At 43.9% G+C, this 19323-nt stretch overlaps 1 protein-coding gene across 4 annotated transcripts; it reads right to left on the bottom strand.

Moving 5' to 3' along the window:
- Positions 1–185: 185 nt before the first annotated feature.
- LOC118274719 (citron rho-interacting kinase) lies at positions 186–18521 on the bottom strand. 4 transcript variants are annotated; one of them, XM_035592396.2, is made up of 31 exons: positions 18145–18521; positions 17453–17550; positions 17221–17364; positions 16807–17003; positions 16540–16717; positions 15645–15760; positions 15287–15467; positions 14957–15092; positions 14503–14596; positions 14145–14327; positions 13667–13931; positions 13385–13450; positions 12115–12336; positions 11879–11995; positions 11342–11494; positions 10848–11099; positions 10635–10703; positions 10147–10394; positions 8879–9035; positions 6464–6565; positions 6133–6300; positions 5387–5596; positions 5202–5318; positions 4895–5001; positions 4171–4251; positions 4048–4095; positions 3900–3959; positions 3545–3689; positions 3086–3275; positions 2508–2779; positions 186–2201 (listed from the first exon to the last, which is right to left on the bottom strand). In XM_035592396.2, exons 1-31 carry the CDS (start codon positions 18350–18352, stop codon positions 1131–1133), a joined length of 5655 nt encoding a protein of 1884 aa, XP_035448289.2. In that variant the 5' UTR covers positions 18353–18521; the 3' UTR covers positions 186–1130. The 4 variants fall into 4 exon arrangements, with proteins under 4 accessions (XP_035448289.2, XP_035448290.2, XP_035448291.2 ...); XM_035592397.2 differs by having other exon boundaries at positions 16582–16717; XM_035592398.2 differs by lacking the exon at positions 13385–13450 and having other exon boundaries at positions 18145–18520.
- Between the last annotated feature and the right edge of the window lie 802 nt (positions 18522–19323).

The raw sequence follows: 19323 nt of genomic DNA, 5'->3' as shown, positions 1-19323 counted from the left end.
GAAATGTATAGGCACTAGCTAACAAACTATTAATAATTTTCATCCACCTTTAGTATTAACTCAATGATATTGCTACAAGAATGGTTGCTAAGGTTCAATTGGATTAGAACTAGGAGTTTTGATGAGATTGAGATTTTCTTAGAAATAAAAAAGGGTAAAATCACGCAAAATAAAATACCATGAAATACATTACAAAAATATATATTTTAACATGTCAAAGAACGTAAACAAAGATCACTTACATTAAAACTATTCTAAACAGAAATCAAGTCAGTTTATAAAATCACAGTAAAAATAAGTAGACAATCCAGTAGTTATCGTAAAATACATTTCCATACTTATTATAAAACCATACAAAACTTCGACATTCAATTACAACAACCACCTGACGGAGCTGATACTCTAGTACTTCAACTACGTATGGATTTTTATTTCAGTTGTTACCGTCAGCTTACTAACACTATTACAGTACCCTTAGTACGAGTTTGTTTTACGGTGAACGAGATCGAAACGAGACCGCGTTCGGCGCTCTGATTGACCAGCTCCTATGAACCAACCAGAGCGCCAAACGCCGTCTCGTTCTCTACTACAAGTCCTCTGAATAGTACATCAACAATGTAAATGTTGCTCACGACTGAGATATAAGTTTTTAAATCTAGAAATGTCATAAGTACATAATAAGTAGAATATAAAGATAACTTACATTCTAGCAGTGACTCGAGTCATAATCGGTAAAGAGAGTTATAGATTAGTTGGTGTACAAGAGAATCAGCACCCTGTATACCTGAATATACAAAATCAATTTAAATTACGTAATAAATAAAATGTACATACTATTAGTACGACATCACTAATATGCTAATACGGTTATCGCTCCAAAGTAAAACTAAGCTGCTAAGGCATGGTATAAATAATATTACCTATCAAACTTATAACGCCTAACAATACGAAATACTATTAAAAATACAAACATTAGATCTACTAATCTGACTACTCCCCTGCACTGGAACGTCCTATCACTCAGGTACTAGAAATGTCCTCTGTATCATACATGTAACATATTATATAGCTAATACACGACTGTATAATCAGACTCACTACTCTCTGAAGTCAGCAGACTGGCAACATAGTTATGACTGGAACCGTACTTGTCTCGTGAACATTTCAGCGCACAAGTCCGCCGGCCCTTTCGGGGAATCCGACTTCGCCTCGCTGTTTTCTGATTCTGTGTCAGAGTCAAACTCTGATATAGTGGCGGGAGATTTCCTTCCGTTCGTTGTACGTTTCAGATCGACCTCCGTTGTCAATATCTCTTTGATGACGTCATCGGGTGTCTGTTCCTTGCGATGCTTGTTCCGCAGTTGCCTCGCTCGTTTCCTGATGTCCGCGAGGAAGCCCGTGGTGACCTCGACGCTCTCTTGCGACACGTCCTGCAGCGCGCCGTCCGTCAGCGACTGCGCCAGGTCCGTGGTGGAGCCGCGCGTGTCCGATATACTGGCGAGGGACTCCACGGACGCGCCGACGCTCCTGAATGCCGTCATGCCCTCTATAATGGATACATTGTACCCGTTGTCTGTTTTGGAGCGTATTATGATACCATTGGGTGCAGTGCCCAGCAACATGGGCTCCTTAAGCTTCAATGTGAATATTTCAGGCAAGTAACAGTCGGACGCCGTCGAGGCAAGGGAGGCAGTATCACAGGTGCAGGGCGGCGTCCTGTACGCGTCGTCGTTCAAGTACACTATAGTCACTTTGTCGTCTCCTATCACATACAGGAAGGGGTTCACGAACTCCCAGCTGTACACGGCTGTGCTCCACTTGGGATCCTCGTTCCGAGTTCGCTTTCCATTTTCGTCGACAAACACTCCACACTCTGCATAGCAGAGGAGGATCTCAGTAGGTTTCTCCTTGATAAGTAAGAAAGCTTTCGGTGGAGAGTGTTTCTTAGCAGCAGCGGCGATAGTGGGTTCGTCCATACCGAACGCCTCCAGGGCGCCGGACGGTAGGTTCAGTTTGAGCGGCTTCTCTCCCGCGATGTATAGAGTCTTGGCAGTGAGCAGCAAGGAGTTGGCCGGCCGGTCCACAGTGAGGGAGCGCGCGATCTTGAACTCGGAGGACGCCGCCTCGTACCGCAGCAGGAACACGCGCCGCCCGCACGCCACCGCCGCGCACGGACCCTCGATGGAGTCGTTGTTGATGCCCTGGACACAAATTATTAATTTGGTGAAATCAGAGAAGTAAGGTTTGGTTCATGACGCGTCATTTGATGAATGCATGCAACCTATGAATGACAATAGGCGGCTTACAAATGATAAAATGCTTGCATCTTGCTTAGAAACAATGAAAACTGTTCACGACGTGGCAACGTTGCGTTCGTCCATCGTCAATTTTGTATTATTGCATGCATTCGTTAAATGACGCGTCGGTCTAAAGACTCTAAAGTTTTAATTATTATTATTTTTGAATGAGTTGTCATATTACGTGTAGAAGTGTACGAGATTGGTTACCTTGAGTAGATGCGGCGGCGCGGAGTCTGGCAGCGGCACGGGCGTGGCGGGCAGCGCGGCGCGCAGGTCGGGCGCGCGGCGCAGCGCCGAGCCCAGCGCCAGCAGCCCCGCCTGCAGCAGCACGCCGCCCCGCGCCAGCAGCGCGCGCCCGCCCGCCGCCAGCACGCCGCCCACGCCCGCCGCCATCACGCCGGACCCGCGCCCGCTCGCCAGCGTCCCGCCTACTTCTATCCGCACTGCGCCGCGCAGCGAGTACAGTCCGTCCTCGCAACCTGCCACATGACACGTCTTGAATCTACATTTTCATTAACATTATAAAGGTCCCTAGCCTAGGGTAAGCTTAAAAGTCAAGCATCAATATACATTGAGAGAGTCACGTTTGGACACGAATGGGCCGGCTTGGGTAGCATAGCACAGCCATAAAAACCAATAAATAAGCATGAAACGACATTAGTATTGTTTTCCCCCATCGCCAATCATCAAATATTTAACCCCTAAAGGGCGCCAACACATTTGTAACTCCGCGGTGTAGTATGCCAGCACATGAGCAGGTTAGAATTGCAATGAGCAGTAGTTACCAATGGCGACGGCGTTGGGCGCGACGTAGAGCGCGGCGTGCGGCGCGGCGTGCAGCGCGGCGAGATGTAAGGGGACGTACCCGCGCGCGGCGGGCGCGGCGGCCTGCAGGCGCGCCAGCCACGCGCCGCGCTCCGCCAGGCTGCCGCACACCACCGCCACGCTGCCGCGCTCCATACACTCCAACTTCACCTGCACGGCACGCAACACGTCATACTCTGTTCGGGGAGACCTTTATTCAGCAGTAATTTGTAATAATGGTGATCTTATCTTTAATATCCAATTCTTACATGAAGATGCGATGAAAAAATTAGAAACTGCAACTCATGATATCGTAACTTACTACATGACAAGTTACAAGTCCGAGAATAAAAGAAGCGACGGCAAATGTGACGTAGAGAAAATCATAATACATTAAAGAATATATAGGTGCATAATATATAATGGTAGTAGTCACTGACCACAAACGCCCTGTTGGCCTCGTTGTGCGGCAGGTTCTTGGGCTCGGCAGTGAGCAGCTTCCCGCGCAGCTCCCTGCTACCGCTGCACAGTACGAGCCAGTCCTCCACCACGCGCGCACGCATGCGCTCGCGACTGCCGTCCGACCTGCGTCATGCAAACATTTACAGCTTACTCCCATAACTGTTTGACGAGGTAGACTCCTAGTGTAGCTTGAAATTAGTCCAGTTCCCTCGATAAAAAGTTACGCGAATAAACCGTAAAACATAATTCAACAGTTTTTATGTTATGGTTAGTTCAAATTTATTTTATTGTAATTATTTGAAGAAGTTTACAATAAATATGGGCTTAACTTACCATACAATCAGCAATCCTTTGTCTTGAGATCCATCGGGTGAGTCAATACTTTTCTTCGCCCTGAAATATACACATTATTTAACAGGAGTTCCTTCTCAAAATTAACGTTTTTTTGTTTTAATCTTTCTTAAATTATATTATCACTTACCCATTAACTACAGGCTTTGGTTTCTCTCGCTTAGGCGTTGAGGGATAACTGAAAAGAATATTTGTAATTAATACAAAGTAATTAAAGCTTTATTACCATACACAATAAGGGTGATGTAATTACCTGGCATCCCCACCCCCGCCACCGCCAGAATTGCAAGCTGCCAGTTTAGCGCGCAACCTTTCTACTTCTTCACGTAATTCTCTGTGAAAAGGTACATTCATATTAAATTTATTTTTTAATTATAATGAGGGCTAGCGTTTTACAGATCATCAGATGGAACGTGAGACGATGTTTGTTCTAATCACCGTAGCTGTTAAACATTCAATGTCCAACAAACAACTTCATTAGCAAATGATAAAATACAGTTTATTGGAAAAATAGACTCCACGCTACAGTAATGCTTTTGGTGGTAAAATCATTCAGTTCAATTGAATCATTACCTAACTCAAATATTTTGCAACAGACGGCATTATACCACACATGCCCTCCGTCTAAGATAAATCTGAGATAAACAGATTAGATTGCGATATAAACCCAAACATTCCCACTGCATCCGTTCTAAAAATATCAAAGATTGTATCTTATCTTAATATGTAGTTGTTGATCGAATATGTCTATATGTACTACTACACTTTCTAATCTATGAACGGCTGGACCGATGTTCTAATTCTTTTTTGTTTTGTTTCTTATTATTGGGAGAACATTCTTATAAAAGAAAAGTAGGAATCTCTCATGTGAAGCAGGTGGGAGCCGCAAGTTCTAAGTAAATGTTAAGAAAATAAGAATAATATGAGATTTAAATGAATATTTATCTTCAATAGCTTATTCAGATAGAGGAACGTACCTGTTAGCTCTCCGCAGCGGCGGCGAGGCTGCCGGCCTGCGTCCCGACCGGCCGAACAACTTGTTGCTCAGTGAACACTTCTTGCGACCTGCTTCCTCTACTTTAGCCTGCAATACAAGGAGGTTGCTACTTTAGACCTTCTTCTTGTCAATAGTTGTGTCAGAATATGTGAACAGTAAGATGTGTGACGGAAAGACACACTAACACATTAAGCTTTTATATAATAAACGTTTAAATTCTTTCAGCAATAATTTGAAACTTTATCGTGTTATAATAAAGTTGAAGGTGTGTCTACAGGTGTGCGTACCTGTAGGAAGTCGATGAGCTTGGCCTGCTGGCGCAGCGTGGCGTCTGCCTTGGTCTCCCTGGTGCGCCACCACGCCTCGGCCGCCTCCGCAGCCTCGCGCGCCGCCGCCAGCTCCTCCTGTACACGGGGCGTTGTATATACTTGTTGATGGGGATGGTTGCCGCAGTGGTATGTCGGGGCTGTACCTGCACGTCGTGCAGCGTGGCCTGCAGCTGCAGCGCGTGCGCGTGGTGGTGGTGCGCGCGCGTGCGCAGCGCGGCGCACTCCTCCTGCAGGTCGCGCACGCGGCGCGCGGCGGCGGCCAGCGCGGCGTCGGCGGCCGCGCGCCCCGACTCCAGCGCCGCCGCGCGCGCCTCCAGCTCCGCCACGCGCGTCTCGCGCGCCTCCAGCCGCTCCTGTACACAACCATACGACTTACTCGGGGCTCTCAGCGCACTGACTGCATACGTTCTAAAATACGACAAATTAGGGAAACCAGTGCGTTATGTACACTTCTATGAATAGACGCAAAGTTACACTGAAAACTTTGAATATGATCCGCGGCGTCGCTTGCTTTCACTGAGATTAGTCGCTTATGAAACCAAGTCTTGATTTTACTATTCCAAACTGCAGGTCTCTGGTCAAGTGCTTGAACAACATCCTCCGCACGGACATCCATTTAGAGTAGAGCGCTATATCCACGACCATGTTCATGCGGGTGCGTCTAGCCATCGACTGCGGATGTAACAATGTGTGCTCGTGTAACCGATGACGTGAGCGTGACGCCATACCGTCAACAATAACAACCTGATACAATGGCTCGGATGACGTAAAAATTCGGGGTAAGTTTCATGTTTGTATACAATTGTTCTTGTGTAAATAAATACATACTTATCGGTGATACATATCAAATTTCGGTATGTTGAATTGTGTGCATATATAAACAACGTACCCTGAGCAGCTGCAGCTCGGAGTGCGCGGTGCGCGCCTGGTCGCGGGCCTCGCAGTGCAGCGAGGCGGCGCGGTCGGCCGCGGCGCCGCGCTCGCTGGCCGCCGCCTCCGCCGCGCCCAACCGCGACCGGCACGACTCCAGCTCCAGCCGCACGCTCGACAGCTGCGTCTGGGGGGGAGACAGTATTGTCACCCGAGAGATAAAGGTCACATCACCCACGATACATCTACTGCCGAACATAGTTTCGCCCCAAAAGAGGAAACCCATAATCCCTCTGTTTAGCGGATTTTCTTTGACACGACGTGATTGTATCATGCTATGTACGACTTACCTCGAGATCTTTGTTCTTGATTTCGTGTATATCAGCTAACTTCTCTAGGTCCGTCAATTGCTCCTCTAGCATGCCACACGCCTCCTGCAGCGCTTTGTTGTTCTGTCAAATGAAACATATACGGTAACACAGAGTACTATCAATAATATGACGAAAGAACACTGTAATGCGACGCAACGCAGATAGTAACCATGGTACCCATTTTGTTCTCGATTACCTTCCTAAATCTCTTAAAGGTTAGAACAGCAAAAACGATGCTAACCGTCAATTTAATAAGACAGTGCCTGTAAATGTACCAATGACATAGTATATAATGTACAACAATCACAAATTGCCATGATACGTTATGCAACGCCAAAGAAGATTATGATGCGTTCGTTATAATCAGTTTTACACCCAAATCAAATATGTATAGTTGTATTGTCGACACAGCCACAGAGGCAGTATAGTCTTATTATTATTTTTTTAATAAAAACGAAGAATACGAAATTATAATTATTAATCACATAACACAGATATCTCGCATGCTTAAAATACATGGACTAGGTATGCATCTCTGCATTTCATTTCTAGATTCCACAAGGCCGTATAATAAACTATGACTGATGAAACAATTAGATTATCTTACATGGTGTTACGTTCAAATTGCCAGAGACTACATTCCCAGATATGCCACGGCCAGTATGAAATTGGGCAACACAGTGATTCATCTCCAACTCTGTCCTCTCCAGCCGTTCATGCACGGATGGAGAACTGATAAAGTTTATTGCCCTTGATAGAAGATTCCCATTTCTACTGCCATTTAGTTACTAGTTCATCCCAGACGTCCGTTAATGGTTTAAGCAATCTAACAATTTATTATTAAACTATACTATATACATTAAAGAAACTTAATATATTAAAGATGTGATGGTAACGCAGATATATAAAATGTTATCGGTGATAAGTTATAAGATGAAGTTGGCTGCTAGGCCCCCTGGCAAGGAACTTGGATTATGCGGCCGACAAGTTTCGGTATGGGGATACGCTATGGTATGAGTATGGGCGCGGGGCGCGGTACCGTGACGAAGTGCCTGTTGATGGCGGTGATGGCGGTGTCGGCGGCGCGGCAGCGGCCCTGCAGCAGGTCCGCGGCCAGCGCCAGGCGCACGCGGCGCGCCCAGCCGCCCTCGCGCCCCCGCCGCGCCGCGCCCCCGCCTGCGCCCCCAAACAAAGTGCGCAGGTACGCCGGCTTGGGGCGCACGGGCGGCTTCTCGATACTCTTGCGCTTGTACCGCGGCGGCAGGGACTCCATCGCGCGGCCCGGCACTATCCTCGCACACCACAACCCCGGCACTACCCTCGTATGACACGACCCCGTCACTACCGTCGTACACTACGACCCCGTCACTACCGTCGTACACTACGACCCCGGCACTGACACTGGACGCCACGTAACTTCCACACTTCAAGGAACACACTGCTCTATTCCAATCGACATTCACAGGTCCACCGCACGAAATCGAACAACAAGCACAAAGTGCACCGCGAAAGGTCAGCAATATGTGGCAGGAAATTAATCGATGGTGAAAAATAAGCTGCCCTTGTAACCGTGAGGACGAATGTGGAGACTATGACTCGCGCACAGATCATCGGGCGGCGAAACAATGATGTTTACACGATGGGCTCAGCTGTGGCATTCAGACAAACACAACAACCGCTACGTTCGGGACACCCGATTGTGAAATATTAAACAAAACCTTTGAGACTCGTCAATGGCCAAACATTGATCAACTATTGTTCCTATGCTAGCGCCGAACAATCGCCGCAACTATTGTCATTAACGCCTAAATTTTAAGTAACCGTACTGTAACATGTCTGACTGCTTCAAATATTCTCATAGAAATGGAAAACAATAAAATATAAACAGTAAACATGCTTTTCTTTCACATATTATCTATAGAATACAAGCGTATGCGATAGCCATTATTGAGGTATTAAAGAAAATTTCTCAATGGACTGTCGCTCCCGTTACTACATGTATAAACACTTATTATCATCGTTACATAAACATGACTAGCCGCATGCTACGACAGCAGTATTGTAGACCACCGTAAGATATATAACTTACTAGCAAACTCGGCGAACTCCGTTTCGCCACTAATGATTTTCCCTGTTTTCCTACTTTTCTTTTTAATTTTTCCTGATTTTTTTTTGCTATAAACCTCACGGAGCCGGAGACCTTTCCAAAGAATGCAAAACCGTGGAAATCGGTTCGTGCGTTCTGGAGTTATAGCGTCAGGAAGGAAAACCCGACTTATTTTTATATAATAGATAACATGAGTTCTCTCAACTACCAACAGTCCCGTATATGTGCACCACACTTCTTCCTTATGCAATAAGCACAGCAATGTAAGCAAGCAATAATACACGAACCTGTGCGAGCTCCTCGTTATGTCCCCGGAGTCCCTGCAGTTCGTCCCTGAGCTGCGCGCGCTCGCGAGAGGAGAGTTCCTCCTGTTCCTCGGCGTGTAGCCTGCGTCGCTCGCTGTACTGTAGCTCGCTCTTCAACTTGCGGATGTCGTTGCGGGACCTACGGGGACAACACGCCTTCAGCATAGCAACATGACGACAGACGACTAAACACTTACAAGTATTTACTTTTAGAGCACAACATTATTGTGACACACACATGATTCAGTTGCGATACGAACGCCCATGATAACTAAATAAATGTAATACAGAAATGTTCAAGTACGGCGCATTTACTTGCGTCGTATGACATGAAAGCCACTCGGTACTCAAAGTCGCGACACTCGACACTACATCCCAAAGTGTACATAAATATAGGACTCTACACTGCAGGTAGGTAGTCAGTGGGACATAAAGTCGCCACGCACCGATTCCTACACTCTCTGTACAATACGAAAATCGTAATTTCTGTATCTTTTATACATATAAACCACAAAAATATAAAACATGTTTTATCTAAGAGCTTGTTTGATACACACAGTTGGCATCGCTTCACCGGTGCCATCGCGACGTCCCAAAGATTTACTTCGTCTTCAGGCACTTGAAACTCACTCGAGTTTATCGCGATACATAAATTCATATTAAACTTGACATATATTTGTTTTAAAAATAATCACGGTTACACGCATTCTTACGATAGTCCTCAAATAACTGGGTTAAATGTTTGTCATCTCGCAGTTATCGAAATGTTATCAGAAATCTTTCAATGAAAACTTATGACACAATATGCGACACTTTCGCGAGTTAGATGACGCGAGACTAGTATAAAGGCTATTATTGTACTGAAATAAATTCAAATATACGCGAATAATGAAACTGCAGTTTGGAGGCTGAAGGTGTTTAGTGCGAGGTGGCGAGTTTGTATGTGTCGTAACTAATTGTTACGGAGAGAATCGGCTGTATTATATTGTTCGGCATCATTATTGTATTACAGACACAGGGAGGATACACATAATGCAAGTACATAATTACACGAAATATTATATTGCATTGTGAGGTTTGGGATCGGAGCGAAATGATCTAACTACATACTATAGATCTCTACGATGAGTGGTTGTGAACGCAACAGTGGAGCAATGTATGAGTGAACTAGTCTCGGATTCGATTCCCGGATCGGAAATAATTTTCTCAACAAATTATAACATTAGAAGATAACAATTTTGGTAACATACCTGTCTACTTCAGCCTGTACCACTTCATGTGTCTTTGTAAGCTTCTCGAGTTGTATCTTCAGTCGCTCCGCCTCCTTGGTGGCGAGCTCGTGTTCAGGCCGCAGTTTGGCGAGCTCGGTGGCGATCTCGCCGGCTTTCTGCTCCGCGGTCTTACGTGCCTCGATGGCGTTAGCCAAACGTTCCTCCGCGCGCTTTAAGTCGCGCGCCGTCGATTTCGTTTCTACTGATAATTCGTTGTACTCGCGTTCCTGGTAGGTACATTATTTATTATAAGAGTTTTACATTGTCTTCTGTGAATAGTAACTTTAACTTTTAGAATAGGGAGTTCATCATTTGGTTGAGGGGTGAAAGAGAAACAAACATTTTGTTTATATTGTGATCGATTTCGATAAAATTTGCCAAAAACATATTAAAGATTGTAATGGAATGAGTTAATATTTAGTTGCAAAACAATGTGACACTATTGTAAGTTAGTGCACAATAATTACCTTTCTCCATCTCGCTAGATTAGCAGCTCTCGCCTCTTGGCGTAAAGTTGCTATTTCTTCGGCACGCGCCTGGAAACAAACGATCAGATTAAAATCACAACAAACAAAAGTGCTAACACAAAACCATTATATTAAGTGAAAATATTATTGTTAGTTTGTAATCTAAGTTACAATGACCTTTCGCATATTATTATTAAAAGCATCTGTATTCACCTGTAATTGTGCTTCGGCCTTTTCCAGTTGTTCCTTGAGCAATGAGAGTTGTGCCTGAGCCTGTGCGTCCCCGACGCTCTCGGTGTCGCTGTGCGCGTCCTTCCTGGCGTCGCTCGTGTGGCCGGGTGCGTGGTGCCCGGCCTCCCCGTCCTGCGAGCCCGACGCCGCGGCCGCGCACGTCACACAGGACCTCTTCTCTAACGCACTCACTTCCCTTTCGAGCTGTCTCACTAACTGCTCCAGGGTGTTCACCTGTTGTATTGTTTACATGTTACATATGATAGGTGAATATTCTTAATGAGAATCCACGATTTATAACCTAAATAGGTATTAATTATCCATTTCAAATGAATCTTTAGTAAGTTATTTGATTATTTCAATAAAATTGTCTGCCAAGTAAATTGTTCATCAGTGAGTGCGGACTGATGGGTACGGACTACGGGTACTAGGGAGTGTTTGTTATGTGGTAAATAAGAGGCAGTAGAATGGTGTACCTTCTCCCGATGGCGGGCGTCGTCATGCAGCGCGGCGGCGGCGCGTCCCTCGGCGTCCCGCAGTCGCTCCGTGAGCCTGGCCTCGGTGCGCGCGCACTGCTCCTCCACGGCCGCCTCGCGACGGACCGACTCCTCCACGCCGCGCTCCAACTCCTGCATAACATGCTCGTATATTGTACTCACTTCAATACCCTATAACTATTATAATGCTGAGAAAAGACCTCTCCACCCACGAAGAAGGAATCGGCAATAATGACCACGCTTACTTAATACGGATCGACGATTTCAATCTACTATAATTTAAAGTTGACATATCTCTATATATAAAAATCAATTGCTATTTGTTAGTCTCGCTAAAACTCGAGAACAGCTGGACTGATTTGGCTAATTTTGGTCTTGAATTATTTGTAGAAGTCCAGGGAAGGTTTAAAAGGTGAGAAAAAAATGTTTGAGGCGATACGAAGTTTGCCGGGTCAGCTAGTTATTAATAAATAATGATATAATTATAAGTCCAGTAAGACAGAACTGCTCTTGTACCTGTACTTGCGCGAGTAGCGTGGAGGCCCGCACTCGTTCCTGTGCGAGCTGTACTTGTAGCTCCTGCAACTGCTCCGAGGATGTACAGGCCATACGTTGCTTCTCACATAGACGGTCCTGCGATACATCAATATTATATATTATAAGCCATATAACGTCTACTGCTACTAGACGACCCTGTCTGTATAGAATAGCAGCTTTAAGCTATACCGAAGATTTCTCATCGTTTTCCTTACCTGTGTATCAGCGAGGTTCCTGTTGGCCTCGTCGAGTGCATCCTTGAGTTCTCTGTTCTCATGTTCCATTTTCTCCAGCTTGGCCTCCATGGCCTGCCTGGCGCGCAGTTCCTTGGCAGCATTAGCCTCGGCGGTGGCGATACGTGCCGCCGCCTCACGAGACTCCGCCTCACCACCGCTCAATGTCTGGCGACGAATTGCTCGCTCTTTCGCTATCGAGTCCTGCCAAATATTATACGAATAACATTAACTATTCGAATTAAGATGTTTTAATATGTATAGACCTTTACTAAAACTAGCTTACTAGCAAACTTCTACATTAACAATACTAGATGCTGTTAAATTTTACTTTTCTCAATAAAATAAACATGTCAAAATATTATATTGTGATGCTGTGGCAGATTAAACATATGTGGGCCCTTAGTAAAGTTTAATTTGTTGTCATTGAACTCAAAAATAAGTGTTACACCAAAAACATTGTAATGTGGAGGTGCATTTGGTTATACAATCTCCTTGCTATTGTTTAATCCGCTACACCTTGATACCTGCACCTACACACAGCAATCTCTTTAATCTAGTAATTACAAGTGCTACAACCTTTAAATATGATGCAAACAAACAACAATACAATATTAATTACTACTACCCATCAAGAAAATTACAGACAAAAGTAATGTATTGTTTAATGATCTAAACAAATACAATTAATCAATTTCAACTACTACTAATCTACTTCTACACACAATACCGGACCCCTAGGTATAATTGCTAGTTGGGAAAAAGAGTAAGTAAGGGTTTACACTAAGATTGGTATTGGGACCATTGAGAATGCAACAGCTGATGTCCCCTGTCCCGCAGCGCATATACCTAAGGTACGGCACCAAGTATTATGGTATTAATCCCACTATAGTCAGCTAAACTGTGCTAAACAATATCTATCTAATTATCCTGGATGTGTCCATGTCGTCACCGACCGTTCAAATATGGTTCAAATAGACAGGTCGCAAGTGCCCGTTTTCCATGTAATGACGGAAAGTTACCAATTCATCGCAAATAATTGACTTTTAAACCGATGCTTAATTATTCGAAAATGCTATGGTATCGTTTCACGGCGTATGTAAGTTATGTATCACATTAGACCGGTCGGACGAACACAGTTGTAAGTCTTTGCACATGAAGTTTATGTAAGAACGCAAGGAGACGCGTAATAGTACGTCTTGTGCAAAGGCCTTGCGATGTGAGAGTTTAGGAGTGTGAGGAGTGCACTCACTAGAGGGCGCACGTTGAGCTCCGTGAGCCTGCGGTGACGCAGTTCATGCGCCTGCGCAACTATCTCCTGCCATACATTTTACAACTCATTTTTTATGCATTTAGATCAATTAAATTTAAAAGTTAAAATAATTATGATAGTTTAAAAGTTTTTACACACATCTTGGTGTATCAATCAAACTGCGATGTACACTCACTATACAACTTTAAGGGAGTTATTGTTTCTACAATAACAGATGAAGTCTTCAAATATGAATGATGAGTAAGTAAGGTGTATGTATACCTTGTAGTGTTGTTGCTGCGCCCTAGCAGCGTCGGCGTCAGCTGCGCTGCGCTGGCAGTCCGCCTGCAGCTGCAGCACGCGCGCCTCCAGCCGCTGCAGCTGCTGATGCAGCAGGTCCCGCTCGGCCTGCAGCGCGGCCGCGGCGTCCCGCGCGCTGCGCAGCTCTGCGTTGCCGCGCTCGGTGTTGGCGGCCGCTAGAGTTTGGTTGGAGCGCTGCAGGGACATGCGCTCCTCGCGCTCCACCTCCACCTGCCGCTCCAGGCGTCTGCCGAATTGTGCATGGGGTTATACTTCATACAGGACTAAAGTAATACATCAGCAGCATCTTTCCATTCACTACTGAACAAATGCCTGTCCAGAAGCACGTCACTAAGATTTATTCTCTTCACATACAACCACTGCCAACTTATAGCTGAAAGATTAGAGCTTTGTAACGTCACGCAACTGAAAGATATTAGGTTGTAGTATTAGTACTAACTTGTTCTGTAAGCTGAGCGCAGTGATCTCGGCCTGCAGCCGCACGCGTTGCCTCTCGGCCTCCGCCTCGGCCTCGTGTCGGATGCGCTCGGCGTTGGCCCCAGCCAGTGCCTCGGCCTCCGCCAGCTTCGTCTGCAACGACGAGATCTCACGACTACGCATCGCCGCAAGCTTCTCTGCTGATCTACGTTACAAAGATATATTTTCGATATTTTGTTAAAATGTTATTAATATTAAATACTTACTGACATTTCACATAGTGACCCACGTTATATCCATGGCTCTATAGATTGTACCGTAAACACTTGAGAAAAACATTAAATCACGCATTTTAGACAAACAAGACTGGCGGTACTCACTTGAACGTAGCGAGATCGATGGCTGTACAGTCATGGGACGCGTTGAACCCGCCGCTATGATCTTCGTTCTCCTCGGGAGCCACGAACGAGTACCCTGCAGTGAACGCCAACTATTACAACTAATACTAAAACACATGTACCTACGTCCAATCTGATTTAGCGGCCAACAATGTCGCCTATGTACAAATAACATCGACTCAACGGTTACATGAGCGTATTTGTAAACTGGATCGCGTAAACATTGTTTTCAGTTGTAACTACAGGCGAAATTGCTTGACCTTTTATGTTTAATCGTTTAAAACTTGTCAGAATTATGTATTTAATTTGAATCATATTGTGTACAGGTACAAAGAACTTACGAAACGTAATTATAAAATGTTATACAACAATATACATTAAGTATTGCTTAACACTGAAGAAGTCGATAAAGATAGCTATGTCAAATAATACTAACCGACAAAAGGCAGTTGTCCCGCGAAGGGTGGTCGAGTTCTGAAGGGCGCAGCACTGGGGGGCTGCGGGCCGCGCGCCGGCGCGCTGAAGTACGACGAGTCCTCCGCGCCACGCACGCACGGCACCCACGGGGGCGCCTGAACACAAACATATAGTATTTTACATACCTATACAGGACTACAAGAGCAATTTATTAGGAACATTAAAGATAGACAATAATTCCTTTATTAACCACATCTTTGTCGGTATATGAGACACAATAGTTCCGACATACAACGGATTAATGAACTGTTTCACGTTTGACCCAAGTGATGTAAACAATACTCGGTACCTGGTCCCTGATGTTGTGCGCGGGCATGTGTGCCAGCGCGGCGTGCTGCAGCGTGTCGAGGTAGGAGTACCGCTTGGCCGGCAGGACCCGCAGCAGCCCCGCCACCAGGCCCCGCCACTCGCGGCTGGGGCCCGCCGGCGCAGGGGCCCAGGGGAGAGACGGACTCGAGTCGCGCTCGTATCTAAAATCACAAAAGAAAAGAAACATTATCAGTGTTACTTCATCTATAATTATAGATATTATAATATTAATGGTCACCACAAAATACTATACGAATTATGTCCAAGTACAGTCAAATTAATAATAAAAAAAATTAATTTATAAAGTAAACTTATAAAAAAAATAGAACAATTCTTACTTTTGTATATTGCTAAGTATTTCCGCAATGGAGTCTTCCTCTCCCGTGGAGAACGGGCGCCGCAACGTGACCAGCTCGAACGCGATCACGCCGAGCGACCAGTAGTCACACGATGACTGGACAACACACAAACACACACGTTACTACATGGTATGTATCACTACATTACACTAGTAAATAAGGACAGACTACGTTACTGAAATATATCACTGCCAAATGAAGATCAACAGGTAACTACTATGTTAGTCACTAATCACCAGTTTTCAGTATTGTATATGCAACCAATCCATCAAATTCAATTTTGTTAACTTAATTTATTCAATACTCCATATCACTGGTCTACTCTAGCATGCTATCTACAAGTTCTACAACATGTCAATCCTTGCTACCTGCTACAATATTATGAAATAAAAAGAGTTACATCTAATCACCAACAGGTTTACATTTTGTTTACAAATATTCTCAAAGTTTAAAGTTCATTGTCATGTCAAGTTGAAACAGTTTAGGTCCCTGCCACACTTGGTGCCACACCAAGTGTCTGTCAACACTTTTGTCTTTGATTTTTTTTTAAATTTAATATTTAAATATCTGTTCTAGGAGTTTTTTCTATTCACTCTATTTGTGTAAATATGAAGTGCTAATAAAGAAAAGTAAACAAGTACTTTTAACTCAGTATTGCGGATTTCGTCAAAAAGGATTTTTTGTGTTCGAGTATCTTTTATATTTGAACTTTGTACAAGACATTAGTGTGTGTACTTCCATATTTGGGCAAACTAAGTGATGCCGCCAAAGTAAATAGACTACACCAAGTGTGGCAGGCAAGTGTAAGAGTAAGAGTGTAACAAGATGCGTGGTGGTGTAAGTATAAGCACATGCGTGTGTGAGCGCGACCCACAATGGCAGTGGTAACGAGCCTGGCGCAGTACTGTTGACACACAGTATGGGCCGCGCAGTCCGCCGCCGCCAGCAGCTCCGGCGCCATGTAGTCCGCCGTGCCCACCGCCACGCCTGAACACCCCCCCTCGGACAGACGCGCTGATGAACCGAAGTCGCCCAGCTTTACATGACCACATCTACAAACAAGACAACACCTTTTGTTACATCTGCTCACTACACAATTAATAAAACAATATTCCACTGACAATCAGCAATCTGTGCTCACCTATCAAGCAGTATGTTGTGTGGTTTGACATCTCTGTGCACGTATCCCATGCCGTGCAGAGCTTTGAGTGCGTGCGCGACCTCCGCGATGTAGAAGGCGGCGTCTCGCTCGGGCAGCGGGTGCGCTCGCCGCGCCATCAGCCCCGCCAGGTCGCCGCCACAACACAGCTCCATCACTAAGTACAGGTTGCTACTGTCCTGTACAACAAACAAAAAATCATGCAACTCATTCTGACAACTGGACACGTACTTGACTAACGGGCAAATGGTGAGATGTTTTTTCAGGTAACAATTGCATGTGAGTTTGTGAAATCACCATATTATGCAATATTTACTGACATCAGGAGCTTTTGAATTGAGAATTCTCTATACAACACAATTTTAAAACTATCAGTTCTTTCCGATTGCCACTTACTTGAAAAGCATACTGCAGCTTTGGTAGCCATGGTCCAGTGGCTGTCGCAAGCACGTCTCGTTCCTCATCAGCCCGCTTACGAGATTGTTCCTTGCGGAGTGTCTTCATAGCATACACATCTCCTGTTTGCTTCTCTCGGACCATCTTGAATTATGAAAACAAACAATAAATAATAAGTCCTTTCAAAAAGTTTAAACAAACATAATATCACAGTATAAGCATGAAACCTTACATGAACCTCTCCAAAGTGTCCTCGTCCAATAGTCTGCAGCATATCAAAGTCTGATATGCATACTCGAGTTCTTCGCAGTTCTGCCAATGTACTCCGATCTAGGACAAGATAATATATATTGGTTTAAAAGTTACCTAACTTATGTATTTCCAATATCATTTATATTTCTGGCAGTAAACAATTATTTGAAACTATTGTTTTGGTAAGAAATTTGGCCTATATGTACCAGAAAATACAGTTCTTATTTCAAATTTTAATGTCTGTTACCCCCTGCACAGCTTTAACCTACTCTCTTATCTTAATCATGTTATTAATAACTTAATTTGAGATAACAAATTAATGAATTAAACTTATCTTAAACTAGCCAAGCCAGGTGGAGCTGCTTATTTATCTCTAAAAAGTAATGAAATCTATACAAAGTCGTGCCAAGTCAAAGGTTCCTTATTGCGATTTCTTTATTGGCTTCAGATCTTCTTAAGAAAAATCCTTTTTTTTCTAATCAATCAATATCTAAATAAATGCTTTGAACTGGTTACTTCTCTCTTATTACACATAAAAAAATTGCATCACAACGCATACACCATTTATCTGTTTTAAAATGCTAATTCTTAAAGGTCAAAAGGTAGCCTTAGGGCAGCAGACCGTTGTAGTTTCAATTTAAGTACTTTAGGGATATTACAAAAGCAACTTACACTTGTCCAAAAAGGCTTTAACCAAGTCATCACTCTTCTTGACTGGGTCATCATTACACTCATCGTAGAGAACTGTGAGGGCATCCAATAGGGCTTCGCGATCTATTGTCTTTTTACTGAACCTCGTAGTCCCACCTGTCACCTTTCCCAGAATCAGACGGTTTAACCGCGTGATGCGAACCGCTATCGCTTCTTTTGAAGGCTCCATTGTAAATTAACTGAACCAAAATCCACTTCACTTATACACATGCATATTTCTTTTATTTATTTATATTACAAATCGTAATCAACATCAGTAATGCACCGAACCCGGTATTTCGTCGTTATTATTTGAAAATTGAATTTGTCGACCTTCAGTCAGTGCCATTGACAGTATTAACTAGTGTTGCCATTACTAAAATAATACGCTGCGCCATCTAGTGTTGAATGGACTAAAACTTCTAACTGATATTCTCGATGATCTTAACGATAACCATAGACAAAGTTTTAATTTTAGTCAGTGCTGCTATTCGAAAATAGATGGCGCTTATATATTATTATGAATAGCAATAAGCGTTATCACTATACTTTGATTTTATTACTATTAATTTGTTTCGTAAAATTAAATGTAACATAACATACTCAATATACTTTTCATATATTCGCACTATCCCATCGTTTCAAGTTTAGCAAGGAACAATAACGTACGTACCTACGTACGACATTATTGTTCCTTACAACGCGCGACGGACGGACGACGTCCTAGCCTAGTATTTTTATAAATATGGGCAACGGATAAAACTCAATATCCTATATTAAATTAATTTATTTAGACCTAGGTACTTTTTTATCTTAAGTTTTACTTTTATTATTTAAATTTTACGCTATCTAATCTAATCTGTACCAATACATGGCTGATCGCTTACCATCAATGGATGGGTGTGTTCGTTGTCTCCTATACTATTAAAAAAAAACATATAAACAAAACACAATCTCCGAAATAGTCCGGAACTCCTGGTAGGAATTGAATAATTATTTTTGTGTTGGCGTGTTGGGTAGTCCACTTATCGAGGAACGCTATACTTATATGAAAAATCAATAGGAGCAAAGCAGCAGTTGAAACCGCCGTAGGTTTTCTCCCACAATAACTAAAGCCAATGCATTAATGACAGACTTATCAAGTTATGTTACGATTGTACT

Source organism: Spodoptera frugiperda, chromosome 11 (genome assembly GCF_023101765.2).
Source record: "Spodoptera frugiperda isolate SF20-4 chromosome 11, AGI-APGP_CSIRO_Sfru_2.0, whole genome shotgun sequence".
NCBI classification, from domain to species: Eukaryota; Metazoa; Arthropoda; class Insecta; order Lepidoptera; family Noctuidae; genus Spodoptera; species Spodoptera frugiperda.
This window is presented reverse-complemented; position numbering and strand designations above follow the sequence as displayed.

Excerpts from the sequence above, each read along its gene's own strand:
- LOC118274719 (XM_035592396.2), bottom strand. The coding sequence starts at position 18,352 with ATGGAGCCTTCAAAAGAAGCGATAGCGGTTCGCATCACGCGGTTAAAC. Across the intron at positions 5,319-5,386 it reads CCACGCTGCACGACGTGCAG|GAGGAGCTGGCGGCGGCGCG; the intron begins GTACAGCCCCGA and ends CCCCGTGTACAG. Across the intron at positions 2,202-2,507 it reads CGCCGCCGCATCTACTCAAG|GGCATCAACAACGACTCCAT; the intron begins GTAACCAATCTC and ends ATTTGTGTCCAG.